Below are 22,391 nucleotides of genomic sequence, written 5' to 3' on the forward strand. Positions count from 1 at the left end.
ACTCACAACCTCATGATTCCTAGTTGGGTTCGTTAACCACTGAGTCATGATGGGAACTCCCAAGAGCAGTTTCTTTGATCAGTGTCTTCCTTCCTCTCCGTCATTTGGAAGATCCATTTTACATCTGCGTTTTCATTTTGGAGATGGGATACATGAACCATCCTTGACAGGTTTCAGAAAAATGAAATTTTTTTCCCCCATTTTAGGGCCTCATCCATTGCTTTTGCAAGTTCCCAGGCTAGGGGTCAAACTGGAGCTGCAGCTGCCAGCCTATGCCACAGCCACAGCAACACCAGATCTGAGCTGAATCTTAGACCTAAGCTGCATCTTGCAGCAACGCCAGATCCTTAACTCACCCAGAGAGGCCAGGGATCGAACCTGCATCCTTATGCATGCTAGTTGGGTTCATAACCTGCTGAGCCACAAATGGGAACTTCAGAGGAATAAATTTTCAAGGCAGTGAAGGCTGATCCAGGATGAAGGGATGAAGTTTTAAATCCTGTTAACTCTGATCCCATGTAGACAGTCTCAACTAAGTCAATGTTTAAAGAAGATGAGACACCAGATTCATATTAAACCACTGCCTTGGGATTTAAAAGCAACTCTATTCCAGAGTGTTCCAAGTGGTTCAGGCATCTTCTTCTTTTTTTTAATATGCTAAAGCAGTAACAAGTCAAGGAAATAGGCACTTTTTCCTGGCTGAACTTAAGCTTGGATGCTTTTGACCCTCTTGCAGGTTGCTGCAGGGAAGGTAAAATGGTGCTGATTCTAAGAACATCGATGTAAGAAGCTCTTACTATGTGCCACCCATTGTACTGAGTGCTTTACGTGCATTGTCTTAGGTCCCAGTTGGTTGGTGGAACTGCGGCCAGGACTGGGGCCATATGCTTTTTGTACACTCACATGCAAAGTAAAAGTCAGCGCTGGAATTGTTCTCCTAATGCGTAACAGGGGCCATGAGGCTTGAATGCGTTCTGCAGCTCGCCGCCTCCTTGCCGAGGAGTTGGGACCCATTGTGGTTCCCTTTCTCCCTTTTTTTCCTATGTGGGAGGGGGTGGTGCTATGTCACCCCCTGTAGACATTCCCCCCTCTTCTTTTCTTCTTCAGGGTCTCCTTGCTGTCACTCTCTCTTCTGTTTCTCCACTCTATAGCTGCTGGCTCCTTATTATTATTATTTTTTTAATTTTTATTTTATTTTTTGTCTTTTTGCCTTTTTCTAGGGCCACTCCCGTGGCATATGGAAGTTCCCAGGCTAGGGGTCTCATCGGAGCTGTAGCTGCTGGCCTACGCCACAGCCATAGCAACTCAGGATCTGAGCCGTGTCTGTGACCTACACCACAGCTCATGGCAACACCGGATCCTTAACCCACTGAGCAAGGCCAAGGATTGAACCTTGAACCTGCAACCTCATGGTTCCTAGTCGGATTCGTTAACCACTGCGCCATGACAGGAACTCTAACTTTTTTTTTTTTTTTTTTTGCCCTTGGGGGATTTCCTTTTCTTTCTTATGACTCTAGCTCTTTAAACATTTGCTGGTTTCATCCATCATTGACTTATAGGTACTTTTTTGGTGGGAGTCTTTGGGGTGGGGTGGAAGTTGCCGTATTGTCAGAAAGGCAACTTTATTTCTGGCCATGCCATGTGGAAGTTCCTGGGCCAAGGATGCACCCTCGGCACAGCAGCAGCCTGAGTGGCTGCAGGGATGACACCAGATCCCTGCCCTGCTGTGCCACAAGAGAACTCCAGAAAGGCCACCTGATTTATGAGAGAAATGGATGAAAAATCAGTTTTAGCTGCAACAGACTGGTGCTGTGTTACTCTCTCTGTTAATTTTCCACTGCTTCAATTCTTGGCTCCGTACTTGGATATAGGGGCGGGGGTGGGTGGGGCATCTTTGAAAACGGATGCCCCTGTAAAATTTCAGGAGGCCTCGTGACTTGGATCCATCAAGGAGTTGGAGTCTTTGTCTTATGGACCCTTTACAGCAAAAGTTTTATTTCCTGATGTGCTAAGCAGGAGATTCAAACTCCCCTGAACCCCCTCTTGCCCCCACCTCCCACCCCCCAACACACTCTGAGGACCAGGTTGGGAAGTCCAATCTCACCCTTGGACCTGAGTCCTCGGTCAGTCTGTGCAGATTTAATTTTCCTCTTTAAAACTCTCCTGGCTAAAGCCATTTATCTTTTTAGCTAGAGACTCATCGTCACTGGGCTTCATCCTGGCAGAATCCGTGCCTGTAAATCCTTGCTTACTGTCAAATTCAATTAGATGCTGCTTCTGGCCGATCATTGATCATTGCCTTTTCCTTAATTTTCCCATTAGTTTTTCCCATTTCAGTTGTCATGGATGCAGTTGATGAAACGGTTTTGTATAATCAAGAGCGGCATTCCATTTCCAGTATTATCAGTGCAGAGCTTTCAAGTTGACGGATGCTTGCAAGTAAGGGTGTTTAAGAAGAGAAAAGGGGAGCTCCCGTCGTGGCTCAGTGGTTAAGAAATCTGACTAGGAACCATGAGGTTGTGGGTTCGATCCCTGGCCTCGCTCAGTGGGTTAAGGATCCGGCATTGCCGTGAACTGTGGTGTAGGTCACAGACGCGGCTCGGATCCCGCGTTGCTGTGGCTCTGGCATAGGCTGGAGTGTATAGCTCTGATTAGACTCCTAGCCTGGGAATCTCCATGTGCCGCAGGAGCTGCCCTAGAAAAGGCAAAAAGACAAAAAAAAAAAAAAAAAAAGAAAGAAAGAATAGAAAGGGGGGTGTTCTCATTGTGCCTCAGTGGTTAACAAACCCGACTAGGATCCATGAGGATGCAGGTTCAATCCCTGACCTCTCTCAGTGGGTTAAGGACCAGCGTTTCCGTGAGCCATGGTGTAGGTTGCAGACGCGGCTCAGATCTGGTGTTGCTGTGGCTGTAGTGTAGGCTGGAGGGCACAGCTCCGATTCAACCCCTAACCTGAGAACCTCCATATGATGTGGGTGTGGCCCTAAAAAAAATAAAAAAAGGCCAAAAAAGAACAGAGAGGGGGCTTGAACAGGAAACCTTCTCCAGGTGAGACTGACTGGAGGTTCAGGGTTTTGCTGGACGGACTCTCAGATTCAGGAGCATCTGAGAACCAAGACATCCAGTGATGGTGGAACACGTACCTAGTGTGCTAATTTCCTTTTGCTGCTCTAATGAGTTATCACAGGCTTAGTGGCTTAAAACAACAGAAATGAAGTTCCTGCTGTGGTGCAGTGGGTTAAGGATCCGGCGTTGCAGCGGTGGCGTAGGTTGCATCTCTGGCATGGGAACTTTCACGTGCCCCGGGGGTCGCAGAAAAAAAAAAAAAAATCTAAATAACAACAACAGAAGTTTATTCTCTCACAGTCCTGGAGGCCACAAGTCCAATGTCAATTTCACTGTCAGCCGTTCTGTGCTCCCTTTGATGGCTCAAGGGGGTCTGTCCTTGGCCTCTTCCTGCTTCTGGCAGCCTCGTTCTTATTCCTTGGTCTGTGGCTGATCACTGCCATCTCTGCCCCCTTTCATCATTTGGGCTTCTCTGGGTATTTGTGCGAAATCAATCTCTCACGGCCTCTACTTTATAAGAATACTTGTGATGACACAGGGCCCTCCCCAGATAATTGAGGTTCATCTCATCTCAACATCCTTCCCTTTTTCCAAATAAGGTCACATTCGCATGGTCGGGGATGGGGACTGAAATGGCTTTGGGTGGTCGTTATATAACCTACGACAGGCAATTAAAGAGCTAAATAAATTATCCTAATAATAATTGCGTGCTCTGTTGAGAAAGGCAGATCGTATTACTGCCGGGCTTTCAGACTCTTGTTTATTCATAGTACTTTTAAGAATTTCACTGCCAAAGGGTGTAATTTTTAAAACATTGCAACATAGACTGGAGCAAAGACAGAATCTAACTGTCCTTTGCAGTATTTCCCTTTCTCTCCACCCCCCACAAGACGGTGGATATATATGTATATACGTATGTACGTATAGGTATATTATGTTATATATATTTTGTCACAAATTAGCACAGGTTTTTTTGTTTTTTTTTTTTTTTTTGTTTTTTTTTTTTTTTTGGCTGCCTCATAGCATACGCAGTTCCGTGTGCCAGGGATCAGATCTGAGCCTCAGTGGAGACCGAAGGCACAGCTGCAGCAACTCTGGATTCTTTTAATAACCCACTGTGCCTTTTTTTTTTTTGGCTTTTCTAGGGCTGCTTCCCATGGAATATGGAGGTTCCCAGGCTAGGGGTCTATTTGGAGCTATAGCCACCGGCCTACGCCAGAGCCACAGCAATGTGGGATCTGAGCTGCCTCTGCAACCTACACCACAGCTCACGGCAACTCCAGATCCTTAACCCACTGAGCAAAGCCAGGAATCGAACCTGCAACCTCATGGTTTCTAGTAGGATTCATTAACCACTGCGCCACCACGGAAACTCTCCCCACTGCGCCTTTTAACCTAAAAAAGGCTGGGGATCGAACCTGTGTCCCAGTGCTTTCAAGATGCCGCTGATCCCATTGCGCCACGGTGGGAACTCCTTTTAAAATTTTTTTCAATTTTTAACTTTTTTACTTTTTTAGGGCTGAATCCGAGGGATATGAAAGTTCTCAGGCAGGGGTCAAATTGGAGCTGCAACTGCCAGTCTACACCATAGCCCGAAGCAACGCCGGATCCTTTAACCCACTGAACAAGGCCAGGGATCAAACGCACATCCTCGTGGATACTAGTCAGATTTTTAACCCACTGACTGAGCCACATGGGAATCCCTTCCCCCCTTTTTTTAATGGCCTCACCTGCAGCCTGTGAAAGTTCTCAGCCCAGGGACTGAATCTGAGCCTCAGCGGCAACCTACACCACGGCTGTGGCTAGGAAGGATCCTTTAACTCACGGTGCTGGGCCAGGGATCGAACCTTCACCCCTGCAGAAACCCAAGCGGACAAATGAGCATGCTTTTTTTAAAAAACCTTTTAGTTTCGTATATATTGAACTAGTAGGCCCAACTACAGCCCACTTTTGTGGGCAAACAACATAGCCTCATATTTTCCTAGGATGGTGCAGGCCTCCTGCTTGTCTGGTCCAGTGGCTTGTTGTCCCTCTTATTCATGCCTCTGGTTTAAGGGCCTGAACACCTTCATTAAAATGGCTGAAGGGACAAACTTCAGGTTATAAGATAAATACTTTCAGTATGGACTGTAATTAAAAATACTGCACTGTACTTTTGAGAGTTGCCAGTACTGACGATTTTAAAAGGGCTCCTCACACACAGAAATTTGTAACTCTGGTGATGGATGTTAACTAAACTTACTGTGGTGGAATTTTTGCTGTGTCTCAGCAGGTTAAGAATTGACATAGTGCATTATACAACTACAGATGTGATAAATTCATTTGAGTAATAAAAAAAAATAAGAAAATAAAAGTCACCACAAGAAAAAAAAAAAAAAAAAAGAATTGACATAGTGTCCATGAGCATGAGGGTTTGATCCCTGGCCTCGCTCCCGGGCCCGCAAGCTGCAGGCGTGGTTTGCACATGCAGCTCGGATCCAGGGTTGCCAGGGCTGTGGTGTAGGCCTCAGCTGCAGCTCCCCTTCAGCCCTAGCCCAGGAAATTTCCATATGCTGCAGGGGCCACCGTAAAAAGAAAAATAAAGAATAAACTTACCGTGATAAACATTTCCCAATAGATACGTATGCCACATCGTTATGTTTTAGGCCTGAAACTAACAAAATATTATGTCAATTATATCCCAATTTAAAACATTTAAAAAAAGACCATCCCCCAGGAGAGAGAATAGTTATGCTGCTGACAACTGTTTTTGCTCCAATGGTTTAAAAACAAAAATGTTCACTGATTTGCCCAGTTTGTAACCTCTTGGTCACTCACTGTAAAGGCCTGTGCGTGGCGAAGAGGAGTGTGGTGCCTGCATTGAGGGAGGGGTGAGTGCTGTAAATGGTATCACAGGTGGTAGGTGTGGCAGGAGCAGGGGGATGGAGCATGAAAGAGACCTGGGGTTAGTGTCTGAAGGTCCAGGTGGATTTGAAGGGATGAAGCGGGCGGTGTGAGTGCGAGCTTGGAGAGGAGCAGGAGGGGGAAGGAGGAAGACCCCCCCTCCCCTCTGCCACTCAACTCTGGGTTGCTGGGAGCTGGGGCTGGATCGCGGTGGGGCTGATGGGGAGGGAGCTTCCGTGCGGAGGCTGTGGACCTGGCCCTTTGGCAGCACTGTGCCCCTGGAGAGCTTTAAGCAAGAAATCAGAGTCCCAGACCCACTGGTTTCAAGTCGTAGTGTGAATTCGAGGGGCCAGGATGAGCATATCAGGGAAAAGAGTTCAGACATGGATGCCATAGTCCAGGTTAGTGGTGGCCAGACTTTTAGGTTTTTTTGTTTGTTTGTTTGTTTTGCTTTTTGGGGCCACACCTGTGGCATATGGAGGTTTCCAGGCTAGGGGTCTAATTGGAGCTGCAGCCCCCGGTCTACACCACAGCCACAGCAACTCAGGGTCCGAGCCACGTCTGCGACCTACACCACGGCTCACAGCAACACCGGATCCTCAACTTACTGAGCGAGGCCAGGGATCGAACCCGCAACCTCATGGTTCCTAGTTGGATTGGTTTCCTTTGCACCATGATGGGAACTCTAGACTTTTCGTTTTGATCACAAACTTAGGTCAAGAAAATATTGTTTGAGGGAGTTCCTGTTAAGGCTCATCGGGCTACGAACCTGACCAGTATCCATGAGGACACGGGTTTAATCCCTGGCCTTGCTTAGTGGGTTAAGGATCCAGCGTTGCCTTGAGCTGTGGTGTAGATCGCAGACATGGCTTGGATCCCACATTGCTGCAGCTGTGGTGTAGGCTGGCAGCTTCAGCTCTGATTCGACCCCCAGCCTGGGAACTTCCATGTGCCGTGGGTACGGCCCTAAAAAGCAAAAAAAAAAAAAGAAAATAATGTTTGATCCCCTAGCTGCAAACCTGTATCTATCAATCAGTTATCCATCTATCAATCATTTATTGATTGACCTGTATCACAACTCTGTACATTGTGTGCATTATGATGCAGCTGAAAAATACAATTGCAGTAAAAGAAGTAAATAGAAATGGAATTTCCCCTGTTTTTGTCCCACAGCTCAGTGGCTCGATGGCCAGGGATGAGAGCATCCCTTGGGTGGCTGGAGTTTCGCATAGAGACGTGTGTCTGGGTGCTGGGAGGTTAGGTTCCGAATGAACCCGACCTGGCATAGGAACAGAGAGGAGGGGAAAGTGAGGGAGGCAGGTAGCAGAGGGGGTTGATGTCATGTCACCGGCTGGTCACATCAGAGAGGAGTGAAGAGAAAAGTAAGAAAAGAAGAGGGCAAAACAGCGGTGTGTCTCCAGAGTTCCCACTGTGGCTCAGTGGGATCAAACCTGACTAACATCCATGAGGATGTGGGTTTGATCCCCGGCCTCCATCAGCAGGTTAAGGATCGGCGTTGCCCTGAGCTGAGGTTTAGGTTGCAGACACGGCTTGGAACCCGAATGGCCATGGCTGCTGTAGTTCTGATTCGACCCCTAGCCTGGGAACCTCCATATGCCACGGGTTTGGCCCTGAAAAGCAAAGCAAAACAAAACCACAGTGTTTTTTTTTTTTTTTTTTTTTTTTTGCGGGGAGGGCTTTTTTTTTTTTTTTTTTTTTTAGGGCCGCACCTGTGGTATAGGGAGGTTCCCAGGCTAGGGGTCGAATTGGAGCTATAGCTGACGGCCTACACCACAGCCACAGCAACACCAGATCCAAGCCGTGTCTGTGACCTGCGCCACAGCCATGGCAACGCCAGATCCTTAACCTCTAAGCGAGGCCAGGGATCCAACCTGCAACCTCATGGTTCCTGGTCAGATTTGTTTTCACTGCGCCAGGACGGGAACTCCTAGTGGTGTGTTTTAAGGCTGGGTGAGTGGATTGGCCACAGCCGTCAAAGCAAAGAGGGGAGTGAGGAAGATTTGGGCAGAAGAGGCAATCTTCCCTCCCCTCCATCCCTCCATCCTGGCTTCCATTCCCCCCTTCTTCCCTCCCCTGCTTCTTTCCTCCCTCCCCTCCCCCTCCTTCCCTCCTTTTATACAGAGCTGGAGGGTCCCCACATGGGACACACTGATTGTGGGGGAGGTGGCCCAGGAGGAGTGTGCAGTGGGCGGTTGAGATGCTGTGACTCTGGAGCAGCAACAGGTTGGGGCTGTCTTCGGGCCAAGAGTTAACTGGTGCAGTGATTCCCAGGGAAAGGGGTAATGCCTGGAGGCCAGAGGTAGCCTGGCCTTAGGGCCTGGTGGAGGGCAGAGGAAGGGCTGGAAGCTGCATCACAGGGCACTGCTTCTCCCAGCTCCTTAACCAATATGGGCGCAGATTTGGCTGTTTCAGAAATAGAGTCATGGTAATAGGCAGCTCTACTCAATATTCTGCAATAACCTATATGGGGGAAACAAGGATATGTATAACTGAGTCTCTGTACTGTACATCTGAAGCTAATAATAACACTGTAAATCAACTACAGTCCAATAAATTAAAAAATTAAATATTAGGTTGTCTTCATGTTTTGGCTATCGTGAATAGTGCTGCAATGGACATAGGGGTGCATGTATCTTCTTGAATGAAAGTTTTCTCCAGATAATATGCCCAGAAGTAGAATTGCTGGATCATATGGTAGTTCTTTTTTTTTTTTTTGTCTTTCGTCTTTTCAGGGCTGCACCTGCAGCATATGGAGGTTCTCAGGCTAGAGGTCCAATGGGAGCTGTAGCCACCGGCCTGCACCACAGCCACAGCAATGGGGGATCCAAGCCACGCCTGTAACCTACACCACAGCTCACGGCAATGCCGGATCTTTAACCCACTGAGCGAGGTCAGGGATCGAACCCGCAACCTCATGGTTCCTAGTCGGATTCATTTCCACTGCGCCACGATAGAAACTCCCATATGGTAGTTCTGTGTTTAGTTTTCTGAGGAACTTCCATACTGTCTTCCATCGTGGTGGTATCAGTTTACATTCCCACCAACAGTAAAGGAGCAAGTGGGATAGACAGGGAATTTGGGGTCGGTAAATGCAAACTGTTACATTTGGAATGGATAAGCAATGAGGCCCTGCTGTACAGTACAAGAAACTATATCCAGTCTCTTGGGATAGAACATGATGGAAGATAGTATGAGAAAAAGAATGTATGTGCATATATATGTATGCATGCCTGGTTCACTCTGCTGTACAGCAGAAATTGACACAACACTATATATCAACTCTAGTAAAAATTTAAACAGTAAAATAAAACATTAAAATGAAAGAAAGAAATACAGTCATGGGGGGGCCCCAACCTGGAGAGGGGAGGGGGCGGCCCACGAGGGAGGGGGAGAGACCCTTTGCTGGAGGACGTGGTGTTTCACCTCGTGGAGAACCGACTTTGACACTGACTTTTCTCTGAGCCTTCCACGCAGCCACTCAAGCTGACTTGAGTAAATTTCATCCTCTTCCGGATTAGTTGACTCTTTTGATCTTGGCTGATGTTACAGTTTTCTTTTTTTCCCTCCATGGTATTTTATTTACTTTTTTACTTTTTGGTCTTTTGTCCCTTTTTTAGAGCGGCACCCGCGGAATATGGAGGTTCCCAGGCTAGGGGTCGAATCGGAGCTGTTGCTGCTGGCCTACACCACAGGCACGTCAGTGTGGGATGGAGCCATGTCTGTGACCTACACCACAGCTCACCGCACCACCGGGTCCTTAACCCACTGAGTGAGGCCTGGGATCGAACCCGCAACCTCATGGTTCCTAGTTGGATTCGTTCCCGCTGCGCCACGACAGGAACTCCTCAATGCTATTTTAGATAAGATTTTGCTCCTGGTGCACAGAAGCAGCTGTGTATTTTCCCAGGGTTTTGGGAACAGGCAGGGAATACACTGTGCCTGCAAGGTCTAACAACAGCTATATTCTTGGTGTCTCCTTAGGTGGCCATAAAAGTCATCGACAAGAAGCGAGCCAAAAAAGACACCTATGTCACCAAAAACCTTCGGCGAGAGGGGCAGATCCAGCAGATGATCCGCCACCCTAATATCACCCAGCTCCTCGATATCTTGGAGACGGAAAACAGCTACTACCTGGTCATGGAGTTGTGTCCTGGGGGCAACTTGATGCACAAGATATATGAGAAGAAGCGGCTGGAGGAATCGGAAGCTCGCAGATATATCAGGCAGCTCATCTCTGCAGTGGAGCACCTGCACCGGGCGGGGGTGGTCCACAGGTAAGGGCCACACCATGATGCTGGTCACTAACTCTGTGCTGAGTGGGTGGCACTGTGCTTCAGGGCACTCCAAGCAAGGCTGAATCATTGCAGCATGCTTTGCAATTCTGCATTTTTGTTCCATAGAATTGCTTCCTGAGTTGGGTTCATGCTTAAGTTGGGGTAAAAGAGTGGTGTCTGAAGCCAGAGTTGTCTGGGTTTGCATCGTGGCTCTTTCCTCTAATGGTTGGGTGACCCTGGGCTAGTTACTTAACCACTCTGAACCTCAGTCTCTTCTTCTGTAAAATGGGAATAATCATGATTTGTATCCTGTGGCTGGTGTAAGGGGAAATGAGTTAATATACGGAAAGAGCTTGGGACAGTGTTTGGTACATAGGCAGGGACATCTTAAATGTTGGCTGCTCTTATTATTATTATTTGCAAAGTAATGAGAATGGTTGCTCTGTTGTGACCCCAGCCACAGCAGTGACAATGCCACTAGGCCACCAGGGAACTCCTTAATAGTTGTTTGGTTCAGTGGAATTAAATCACGTTCGAATTGTGCACTTAAAAGTAGGGGATGGGAGTTCCCGTTGTGGCGCAGTGGTTAATGAATCTGACTAGGAACCATGAGGTTGCAGGTTTGATCCCTGGCCTTGCTCAGTGGGTTAAGGATCTGGGCTCAGGGGGGCACTGTGGGGGGTCCTAGGCTCGTGGGGACACTGTGGGGGGGGTCCTGGGATCAGGGGGACACTGGGGGGCTTTGGGCTCAGGGGACACTCTGGGGGTCCTGGGCTAGGAGGGGCACTGTGGGGGTCTTCGGCTCATGGGGACACTGTGGGGGGGGGGGTCCTGGGCTCAGAGGGACCCTGAGGGGGTCATGGGCACAGGGCTTTCTGGGAGCCAGCCTTGGCCAGGCTCCATTCGACCAGATAATTTCCTCACTAAGGTGAGCAAACCACACCATGGACATATTTTTAGTCTCACATGTCCCGAAATCACGCTTCATGAGAACCCTCTGAGTCTAGATCATCAAGGAAGGGAACATTCAGAAATTTTAAGTGAATAACACTATTTTTGGCTCTTTCCAACAATACCATTGTGTAACCTGCCCTGTCAGAGCCCTGCCATTATTAGGGAAATGATGGTTGTAAGTGTGCCTGGTTCTGTCGTTGGTGATTAAGATGACAAAGGCAGAAACCTCACGAATGAATCAGCTTGGGTTACCCAGTCCGCTGGTCACGGCGGAAAATAGAACCGGGGGAAGAGCTTTCCGAGAGACTCAGCCTGTTATTACAAGGGTTTCGTGCTGTCAAAAATCAGATGCGCGCCCAGCATCCACGACAACCAAGGGGAAGCCAGCGAAGGCTATGCATTGCTCCCTGGTCCCTCCCGCAGGAAATTCTCAACAACCCTTTCAAAGTAATTTTAACAAAAATCCAATCCCTCTCAGCGCAATTACTGTCAGAATGTCAAAGGAATGAAATTTAATAACGTTTTGATAGCAGAGACGGTGCGCTTTTTCTTCCTCTGATCTCCAGCCTTCTATTTCCTTGGAAATACATTCATCAGCCAATAACCGCAAAGGCTCAGATCTTTGAACGTCAGGGAAGATTGGTAATATCAGTATCGCTTTGGAGGAGGTCTTGGTTTTCCTCTCTGGAGGTCATGTTTACGAGTGTCAGCCCACGTGGACACAGGTGTTTTGGTGGTTGAGACGTCACAGCAAAACATTTGTTTGGAGGATATTCATAGATGGCTTTCCCTGGAATGTCTTGACTTTCAAAGATTCTCTACCACTCGTTTTTTTTTTTTCCCCCCTCCTTTTTAGCAGACGTAATCTAGCTCGCCGCTGGTGTCCTTTAGGCTGTAGCCTTTTCAGTGGTGGAGCATTTATTTTTCTCCTTTACGCTGCAGAGGTGGACTGAATTTCACAAATTATTGTGAGGTTTTTAAATGAATGAGATGGACTGAATTTCACAAATTATTGTGAGGTTTTTAAATGAATGAGAGAGTTTAGCTAGCATTTCAGAGATGTCCCAGACTCCCTAGCAGGAAGATTTCTGAGCAAACAGATTGGATCACCCAAAAGGATTTAGCGTGAATTTTGGTGGCTACATTGCACGACGTAAAGGGCTCTTGGTTATGTGTGTTGAGGATGTTTTAAGAAACAGGGTGCCTGGAGTTCCCACGGGCGCAGCGGGATGGGCGGAGTCTCTGCAGCACCCGGATGCAGGTTTGCTCCCCGGCCGGGCACAATGGGTTAAAGGATCCGGTGTTGGTGCAGCTGTGGCATAGGTCACAACTGTGTCTTGGATCTGATCCCTGGCTGGGGAACTCCATATGCCGTGGGGTGGCCAAAAAAGAAAAAAATTTCCTGATGACGCCGATTCTATACAGTCATGTCACCATCGACTTAATGCTTAGCAGAGCCCTCATTTCCTGTATAACTAAATCCAAATATTTAATTATCTACCCGGAACTATTTAAATATCATTTAAAAAAGCAGATCTTTAAAAGTCCTGTGACTATTACAAATAGAAGGGAAAAAGGGAATCTGAAAGCCTTATAGCAGATTTCCTCAGCTGGCAGAAAACTGCTTCTAAAACGGCCAAAGCTTGGGAGTTCCCATCCTGGCTCAGTGGTTAAGGAATCTGACTAGGAACCATGAGGTTGCGGGTTCAATCCCTGGCCTTGCTCAGTGGGTTAAGGATCCGGCGTTGCTGTGAGCTGTGGTGTAGGTCACAGACGTGGCTTGGATCCCGTGTTACAGTGGCTGTGGCTACGGCTGGTGGCTACAGCTCCGATTGGACCTCTAGCCTGGGAACCTCCATATGCCGTGGGTGTGGCCCTAGAAAAGACCAAAAAAAGAAAAAGACATAAAACTGCTGAAGCTTTTGTGTCTTTTGCTACCAGAGTTGTTCATTTTTGCAAAGTTAGACTATGGTCTGAACTTCTTCATTATACCATTTTAGGATTGCCTGAGATACTTGGGTTTAAAACCTAGGGAGCATTTTTTTTTTCTTTTTTTTCCTTTCTCCTCTGGGCTCACCCAGCAGGGTGCCGAAATCTGATGATTTTCCTATTGTGCCAAGAGCGTTGACTCTTAATATCCATCATCAAGAATGCTGATTCTGCCAAGAGGCTAATTTGAGATTCATCGGTTCATTCAAAACAACAAAGTCCAATCAAACGATACAGACAAAACAGACCAGGGGAACACAATACTGCAGGCCCTAAGCAGGAAGAGACAAGCCATGGGGGCCCGCAGGACTAGGGGAGAGAGACAGGGGATCAAAGGGAACGGAGCCTGTGCTGGGTTGTGCCTCAGCCCAGCTGCTCCCAGAGCCGTGACCTTAGTCACTCGTCAGTATCGCAGAAGGGCCTTCTGCTCTTGGGAGGAATGCCGGTTGGGAGAGGGGACCTTTCTTTGTTCTCTTGCGACTGACAAGAAGCAGGCACCACCTGCACTGGCGGGGTATTAAGCAGTTTTTTTTTTTGACTTTGAAGTTTCCTTGGAGAGGGGAGGGGAGTGAGACAGGAGTAACTTCTGCTCACATCCAGGGGCTGTTGGAGATCGCTGGGCCTGAGCACATATCTGGAGGCGCTGGTTTCATCAAAGATTTTTGTTGTTTGTTTAACTGGGTTTGAAAAGATGTGATGGGGAGTTCCCATTGCGGCTCATCGGGTTAAGAACCTGACTAGTATACATGAGGATGCAGGTTCGATCCCTGGCCTCGATCAGTGGGTTAAGGATCGGGTGGTACCTGAAGCTGTGGTGTAGGTCGCAGACACGGCTCGGATCCCGTGTTGCTGTGGCTGTGGCGTAGGCTGGCAGCTGCAGCTCCAATTAGACTCCTAGCCTGGGAATTTCCATATGCCACGGGTGTGGCCCTAAAAAAGGTGGGAAATATGAGATTTTACAAAAGTCTAGCCCAGCAGCTTTGTGGATTGGGATGCTCAGGGGGCAGCCGGGTTATTTTAAAGCTAGACCGCCTGCACCGGCTTATGCCTGGTCCACCACTTAAGAGCTGCACTGGGCCAATCACTCAGGCTTTTGAGCCTTGCTTTCCAGAACGACACAATAGGGATAGGGGATTATCCACTTCATGTGGTTGTTGTGAGGATGAAATGAGTCAATTCATGTAAAGTGCTTAACACCGAGACCCTCAGTAAGTACTGAGTACGTGTGTGCTGCATCCGCCACCTCATCCTCTTATACTTAGAGACTGAGTTCCCTGCTGTTTGCGGCTCCTACTGCTCCTGCCGTCTTTCTGGCTGAATCACATTCACCCTTCAGCTCCCAGTTCCAAGCTCCCCTCCTCCAGGTGGTGAGGCCTCCTGGTCACAGACTCCCCAGCACCTTCCCACTTTGATTTCCAAACACTTTTCATAAGACAGCTTGCTGGTTTGATATCTGTCTTCTGCACAGGACACTGCCTAGCTCAGCGCCCAGCCCAGCACCACACAGCTCGACTCTGTTGGATGAATGAGGGGAAACTGAATGAATACAGCTGGTGTCAGAGTTAGCACCGGGGTGGAAACTATCTGGTAGCCAGTTCATGTTTTTTTCTGGAATATTCCATATTCTCCCTGGAATTTTTAGGGAGTTGCTTCATGTTTTTCTGTAAACATTTTTTCTTTAAGTTTATAATGGAGAATAGTTGATTTATAATGTTAGGGTGTACAGAAAAGGGATTTGGTTTTATATTTATATAACAATATAAATGCTATATATATACACACACACATACATATAAGTACTATATATCAATACTATATATTTATATTCTTTTGCAGAATCTTTACTTTTTTTTTAGTCTTTTTAGGGCCTCACCTGTGCCACATGGAAGTTCTCAGGCCAGGGGTCAAATAGGAGCTGTGGCTGCCAGCCTACACCATAGCCACAGTGATGCCAAATCCTTAACCCACTGAGAGAGGCCAGGGATAGAACCCATGTCGTCATGGATACTAGTCAGGTTTGTTACTGCTGCGCCACAGTGGGAACTCCCAGAATCTTTACTTTTATAGGTTATTACAAGATATTAAGGAGTTCCCGTCGTGGCACAATGGTTAACGAATCCAACTAGGAACCATGAGGTTGCGGGTTCGATCCCTGGCCTTGCTCAGTGGGTTAAGGATCCGGTGTTGCCGTGAGCTGTGGTGTAGGTGGCAGATGAGGCTTGGATCCCCCGTTGCTGTGGCTCTGGTGTAGGCCAGCGGCTATAGCTCCAATTCGACCCCTAGCCTGGGAACCTCCATAGGCTGCGGGAGCGGCCCAAGAAATGGCAAAGAGACAAAAAGACCAAAAAAAAAAAAAAAAAAAAAGATATTAAATTGAGTTCCTATGCTATACAGTAAGTTCTTGTTGATTATCTGTTTTACATATGATAGTGTGTATAGGTGAGAGTTTCTTCGTTGACCTCATACCAATTTATTTTTCAGGTCACAGTTTGCAGCGTGGCCTCCTTTTAGTAAACGAATTGCTCTTTCATTTTATAAACAGAAATTATTTCTGGAGCATTGGGGGAACTCAATAAAAGTTTCCTTTTGAGTAAATAAATCAAGTACACGATTACCAAATTATTCTTGTGGCTTACCCAGTTGCCCCTATTGTAAAGGAGTCAAAGATTAAAAAATCATTTGCTTTTAATACAGTGCTTTTGAAGATAAAACTTAACCAAAAACACCCCCCAACTCCCCCCCCCAAAAAAAACCCCTTCTTTTTCACTGCAAAAGGCCTATCGCTTTGGGGAGATATGTGCTTTTCTTGAATGCTTTATTCTTAGCTTATTACTAAAATCCGTCTCCTGGCCATGTTCACAGGCACAGCTTTCTCGCCCAGATCCCATCCTCTGTGAGTTTGGTTCTTCTCTCTGACCTTTCTTTCTTTCTTTCTTTCTTCTTCTTCTTCTTTTTTTTTTTTTTTGTCTTTTTGCCATTTCTAGACCCACTCCCGCGACACATGGAGGTTCCCAGGCTAGGGGTCCAATCAGAGCTGTAGCCGCTGGCCCACATCACAGCCACAGCAAAGCAGGATCCTTAACCCACTGAGCAAGGGCAGGGATCGAACCCGCAACCTCATGGTTCCTAGTCGGATTCGTTAACCACTGAGCCGTGATGGGAACTCCTCTCTGACCTTTCATTTGACACCTAACCCCGCCCAATACTATTTGCTTATCAGCCATTGAATCATCTATTTTAAGTCTTTTCTGGAGCCTCCCCCTTCACTTTGTCTTAGCCTCACTGCACCAGCCTCTCGCCTTTCACCTGTTAGTGGTTGTTCACCTGGGAATGGCTCATTTTCTCATTTCCACCTTCGAATGCCCTTGCCAGGAGCTCCTCTTACGATGCCATTTTCCAGAGAAGAATCAGAAGCTCAGAGAGGGCTTTTCTTGTTTTTTTTTTTTTTTTTTTTTTGCTTTCTTGGGCTGCACTTGTGGTATATGGAGGTTCCCAGGCTAGGGGTCCAATCTGAGCTAGAGCTGCTGGACTACACCACAGCCACAGCAACGCCAGATCTGAGCCTCATCTGAGAACTACACCACAGCTCATGGCCATGCTGGATCCTTAACCCACTGAGCAAGGCCAGCCAGGGATCGAACCCGCAACCTCATGGTTCCTAGTCAGATTCGTTTACACTGCGCCACAAAGGGCACTCCCTCAGAGAGTTGATGTCACTGGCCCAAGGTGGGTCCCTGGATCAATGAGAGAGCACTGGTCTCCAGAGTCTGTCTTTCACCCCCTGGGCTGCCATGTGTGTCCAGGTTTTGCTCAGCTCCTCCACACTGGGCCCCCACTAGGTCTTCAGCGGCTCTCCCAAGGCTCCCTTGGGCCCCCTCTCTTCTCCCTGGAATTCTGGCAGCTTCTGTTTTATGCCACTCAGCTCCTCACTTTCATCTTGGGTCTCAGCCCTGAGTGGCCCCTGCAGGCTCTCTCTGGAGGGACTGCCCCTCAGTTTGGGCCTGGGGTTTGTTGGAGACCTGACTTTCAACCCTCACTGCATGGCCTGGTGAGGCCAACAGAGCAACTCTTCCTTCATTCCATCCCGGTATTCTGGAAAAATGTGTGTGCGCACATGAGCACACTCCCCCACCCCCACCCCCGTCTGCCTCTGCTGGGGGGGGGGGGATCTGAGCAGCTGCTGCTTCTCCCCTCCCCCATGGCAACACCCGGACCCTGTGTTTGTTATGGCAACAGGTCCTCCCCTCCACCCCTAGGTCTGGGAGGGCAGAATTCCCTGTGGCCTTTCTCCAAACCTTAGAGATTACCATCTTTAAAGAAATGCAAGGAACCTTTGAGGGGGTGGGTGGGTGGGTGGAGGGGCAGGGCGCTTGGTAGCCTGTGGGTGAACCTTTAATTGTCAGCTGTGGCCTGTTGGAGCTTGCTTTTTTGAAGTAACCTAGAACAAAGGGCTAGTGATGAGGGCTCTCCCCTTGGGCCTTCTCTCAATCTCTAGAAAAATGCCTACCCACCTCCACTCCCCACCCCCAAAACAGGGTAAAGACCAGGACCCAGTATTGGGTGTTGGGTCTGCCCCGGCGCCATGATGAACAGCACTGGCCATTTCTCCTGGAACTGCCCAGGGACCTGAGAAGGGTCCAGAAGGCTCTGAGCCTGTAGTCTGGGTGGCCTCTTCTGGATTGGGCTCCCTCTTGCTTTTTGCCAAAGGGCCACCCCACTGGCTACTTTGTTCCTGGCACATGGTTCCCACCCCATCCCCCAGCACCATCCTAGTCCCCGGATTCCCCCCCCCCCCCCCATACACACGCCCCATCCTCTTTCTTGTTGTTCTGACTCCTTGACGAAGGCTCTGCGGCCAAGGAAGAGCTATAGCCTCTCCTCCCAGGCCCTGCTTGCTTTCCTTCTGTTTAGCTTTCTGTGGCAAGGTACAGCCCACCTCTAGGTTGCTGGCTACAGAGAGGAGCTTCTCACGCTGCAGGATGGGAGGAAAAGCCCTCCCCGTCTCTCTGCTCCTCACAGAGGGGTTAATCCCATCAAGGACTGTTAAGGTGAAAGGGAGCATCACGCCATCAGCAGTTGCAAACCAATCAGCTCTGAGGACTTTCCTCCCCATCCAACAGATCTGACACTTAACGCAGACAAATATTTTGCTTTCGGGATGGAGTGAAACATCATGCTTTTCGCAGGGACCACGGGAAGGTTTTCTGGATAAATAGGGGGCCTGCCAGGAAATATGCATCTTTTTTTTTTTCTTTTCTTTTTTTTTTTTTAGCAATCAAAAGGATTAATTTTATTTACTTTTTAATTACTCAATACATTTTATTACATTTATAGCTGAACAACGATCATCACAACCAAATTTTATAACATTTCTATCCCAAACCCCCAGCGCACCCCCCACCCCCCAAACTGTCTCCTTTGGAAACCGTAAGTTTTTAAAAGTATGTGAGTCAGTATCTGTTCTGCAAAGAAGTTCATTGTGTCCTTTTTTTAGATTCCACATGTAAGTGATAGCATATGATGTTGGTGTCCCACTGTCTGACTGACTTCACTCAGCATGATAATTTCTAAGTCCATCCATGTTACTGCAAATGCCGTTATTTCTTTCCTTTTAATGGCTGAGTAATATTCCACTGCATCTATGTACCACATCCTCTTGATCCACACCTCTGTGTCGATGGACATTTAGTTTGTTTCCATGTCTTGGCTATTGTATATATTGCTGCAATCAACATTGGAGTACATGCATCTTTTTGAGTCATGGTTTTCTCTGGGTAGATGCCCAGGAGTGGGATTGCTGGATCAAATGGTAGTTCTATTTGTAGTGTTCTGAGGAATCTCCATACTGTTTTCCACAGTGGTTGCACCAAATTACATTCGCACCAACAGTGTAATAGGGTTCCCTTTCCTCCACACCCTCTCCAGCATTTATTGTTTGTAGACTTTTGGATGATGGCCATTCTGGCTGGTAGGAAATATGTATCTTTAAGGGACATTAATACGCGAACACTAAAGCCTGGTGAATAAATCCGTCCTTCTTTTAGTATTCAAGAAGGTATCTTCCAATTTCTGTCCTCTTGGGACTAATTGTGGCCTTTGGGGTCATTGTTGAGCGACTGGACAGAGGGTCCTGGTGGCCCACTGTGCTGAATGGACTCGATTCACTTCGGGTGGTAAGGGTGCTCCACAGTGAACCTCCTGAGTGAGGGGCTTGGTGGTTAGCCGTAGTATTCTTTTTTAAAAAAATTTATTCAATAAAAAAAGTAAATAATACTAGATTTTTACCTTAGAATATAATGTAATCATTAAATCGTGTTTACAGTAAATATTAAATACTCGTATTATCTTGCTAAGTGACATGAACTAGAATAAAAAATGTCCATATGGTATCATCACTACTTTGGAAAATCTCTATCTAGGACTAGAAAGAAACATACAATGATGATGACAGAGATTCCTTTGTCTTGGTTTTAATTAACTCCACAATAAATGTACGATCCAACAACAACAAAAATTTATTCATTTGGAGTTCCCGTTGTGGCGCAGTGGAAACAAATCTGACTAGGAACCGTGAGGTTGAGGGTTTGATCCTTGGCCTCACTCAGTGGGTTAAGGATCCGGCGTTGCCATGAGTTGTGGTGTAGGTCACAGACGCGGCTCGGATCTGGCATTGCTGTGGCACTGGCGTGGGCTGGCCGGCAGCAACAGCTCCGATTCAACCCCTAGCCTAGGAACCTCCATATGCCAAGCAGGTGCAGCCCTAAAAAAAAAGAAGACATACATACAAAAATTTATTCATTTGGCTGCACCTGCTGTGTTTGGAAATTCCTGGGCCAGGGATCAAACTTGTGCCACAGCAGTGACAATGCTGGACCCTTAACCACTAGGCTACCAGGAACACCTTAATTTTTTTAGTTAATTTTTCTTTTACATCTTCAAAAATTTTGTTGGCGTATAGTTGATTTACAAGGTAGTGTTAATTTCAAATGCACAGCAAAGTGATTCCGTTATATATATACATAATTCATTCTTTTTCAGATTCTTTCTCCATGAAAGTTATTACAGAGCGTTTGATACAGTTCCCTGTGCTATACAGTAGGTCCTAGTTGGTTGTCTATTTTATATTTAGTGGTGGCATCTGTTAATTCCAAACTCCTCTGATTTGTCCTTCCCTTCCACGTTTTCTCTTTGGTAACCATGAGTTTCTTTTGAAATCTGTGAGTCTGTTTCTGTTTTGTAACTAAGTTCATGTGTATCATTTAAAAATTTTTTTAGGGAGGTCCCTTTGTGGCTCAGTGGTTAACGAACCTGACTAGGAACCATGAGGTTGAGGGTTCGATCCCTGGCCTCTCGCTCAGTGGGTTAAGGATCTGGCATTGCTGTGAGCTGTGGTGTAGGTCACAGACACAGCTCCGATCCCCTGTTGCTGTGGCTGTGGCGTAGCCTGGCAGCTGTAGCTCCGATGGGACTCCTAGCCTGGGAACTTCCATATACTGTGGGTGCAGCCCTAAAAAGCAAAAAAGAAAAAAAAAATTTTTTTATTTCTACATATAAGGGAGTATCATATGATATGTATAGCTTTCTCTGTCTGGTTTACTTCACTTAGTAAGAGAATCTCTAGTTACATCCATGTTGCTTCAAGCATAGCACTCCTTGTCCTGATCTCTTAGGGGCAAAAATCCCAGAGCTACTTAGAAAATTATTTTATTTTCTCAAGCGGTTTTAGGTTTACGGAGAAATTGTGCAGAACCTCAGAGTTCCCTCCTCTCTCCCACATTGCTTTCCTGATGACTAGTATCTTACGATAGTGTAGTACATCCGTTACAGTTGAAGCAGTATTGATATATTTATTATTATTATTATTATTATTGCTTTTGAGGGCTGCATCCTTGCAATATGGAGGTTCCCAGGCTAGGGGTTGAATAGGAGCTACAGCTGCCAGCCTGTGCCACAGCCACAACAATGCCATACCTGAGCCATGTCTGTGACTTACACCACAGCTCACAGCAATGCCGGATCCTTAACCCACTGAGCGAGGCCAGGGATTGAACCCGCATCCTCATGGTTCCGAGTTGGATTTGTTTCTGCTGCGCCATGACAGGAACCCCTTGATATGTGCTTTTTAACTGACATGCATGGTTTACATTGGGGGGCTCATTAGGGTGCATAATACATGAGGATACGCTTGGTGTTGTACCTTCTATGTTTTGACGAATGCATGATGTCACGTAGCCACCGTTATGGTCTCACACAGAATAGCTTCACTACCCTGAAAAAATGTGCTCCACCTCTTCATTCCAGCCGTCCTCCTGTGACCTCTGGCCACCAGTAGCCTTCGACATTCCATAGTTTTATCTTTTTCAGAAGGTCATATGGTTGGAATCATACAGTATGCAGTGTTTTCAGACCGTCTTCTTTCATTTAAAAACAGGCATTTATGGTTCTTCCATGGGAGTTTGAGTCGTGGCTCAGTGGTACAGAACCCGACTAGCGTCCATGAAGATGCGGGTCCATTCCCTGGCCGTGTTCAGTGGGTTGAGGATCCGGCATTGCCGTGAGCTGTGGTGTAGGTCGCAGGGGCAGCTTGGATCTGGGGTTGCTGTGGCTGTGGTGTCGGCTGGCAGCTGCAGATCCGATTTGACCCCTAGCCTGGGAACTTCTGTGTGCCACAGGTGCGGCCCTACAAAAAGACCAAAAGAAAAGGTTCCATGGCTTGCATGACTTGATTGCTCATTTCTTGTTCTTCTTCTTCCTTTTTTTTATTTTTAAATTTTTTTTTAATTTTTTTATTTTTTTGCTTTTTAGGGCCACACCCGCGGCATATGGAGGTTCCCAGGCTAGGGGTTGAATCGGAGCTACAGCTGCCAGCCACAGCAACGTGGGATCCGAGGCTCGTCTGCGACCTACACCACAGCTCACAGCAACGTCGGATCCCCAACCCACTGAGCGAGGTCAGGGATCGAAGCTGTGTCCTCGTGGATGCTAGTCAGATTCGTTTCCACTGAGCCACGACAGGAACTCCTTCTATCATTTCTTCTTATTGCTGAAAGATAATCCGTTGTCTGGATGTCCCACAGGTGTTTATCTAGTCACCTACTGAAGGAAATCTTGCTTGCTTCCAAGTTTTGACAATTACAAGTAAAGCTGCTGTAAACATTCGTGTCTATAAGTTGTTGTTTTTTTTCCCCAACTTTTACTTTTTTA

At 47.2% G+C, this 22,391-nt stretch overlaps 1 protein-coding gene and 1 long non-coding RNA gene across 2 annotated transcripts in view; both read left to right on the forward strand.

The window, feature by feature from the left end:
- HUNK (hormonally up-regulated Neu-associated kinase) overlaps positions 1 to 22,391 on the forward strand; it is a 136,783-nt gene that overhangs the window by 39,761 nt on the left and 74,631 nt on the right. The window contains exon 2 of the mRNA XM_021070911.2: positions 9,952 to 10,244. Within this exon, the coding sequence (XP_020926570.2) occupies positions 9,952 to 10,244 (293 nt within the window). The remainder of the gene's footprint in view (positions 1 to 9,951; positions 10,245 to 22,391) is intronic.
- On the forward strand, positions 11,122 to 19,977 carry LOC146397872 (uncharacterized). The gene is made up of 2 exons (XR_014825129.1): positions 11,122 to 12,864; positions 16,850 to 19,977. It is a non-coding gene; the product is annotated as an uncharacterized LOC146397872 (long non-coding RNA).

This window comes from Sus scrofa, chromosome 13 (assembly GCF_054392235.1).
Source record: "Sus scrofa isolate SSC_HxYL_T2T_F1_AM1 chromosome 13, Sscrofa_HxYL_maternal_Yorkshire_Landrace_v2.0, whole genome shotgun sequence".
Taxonomy (NCBI): domain Eukaryota; kingdom Metazoa; phylum Chordata; class Mammalia; order Artiodactyla; family Suidae; genus Sus; species Sus scrofa.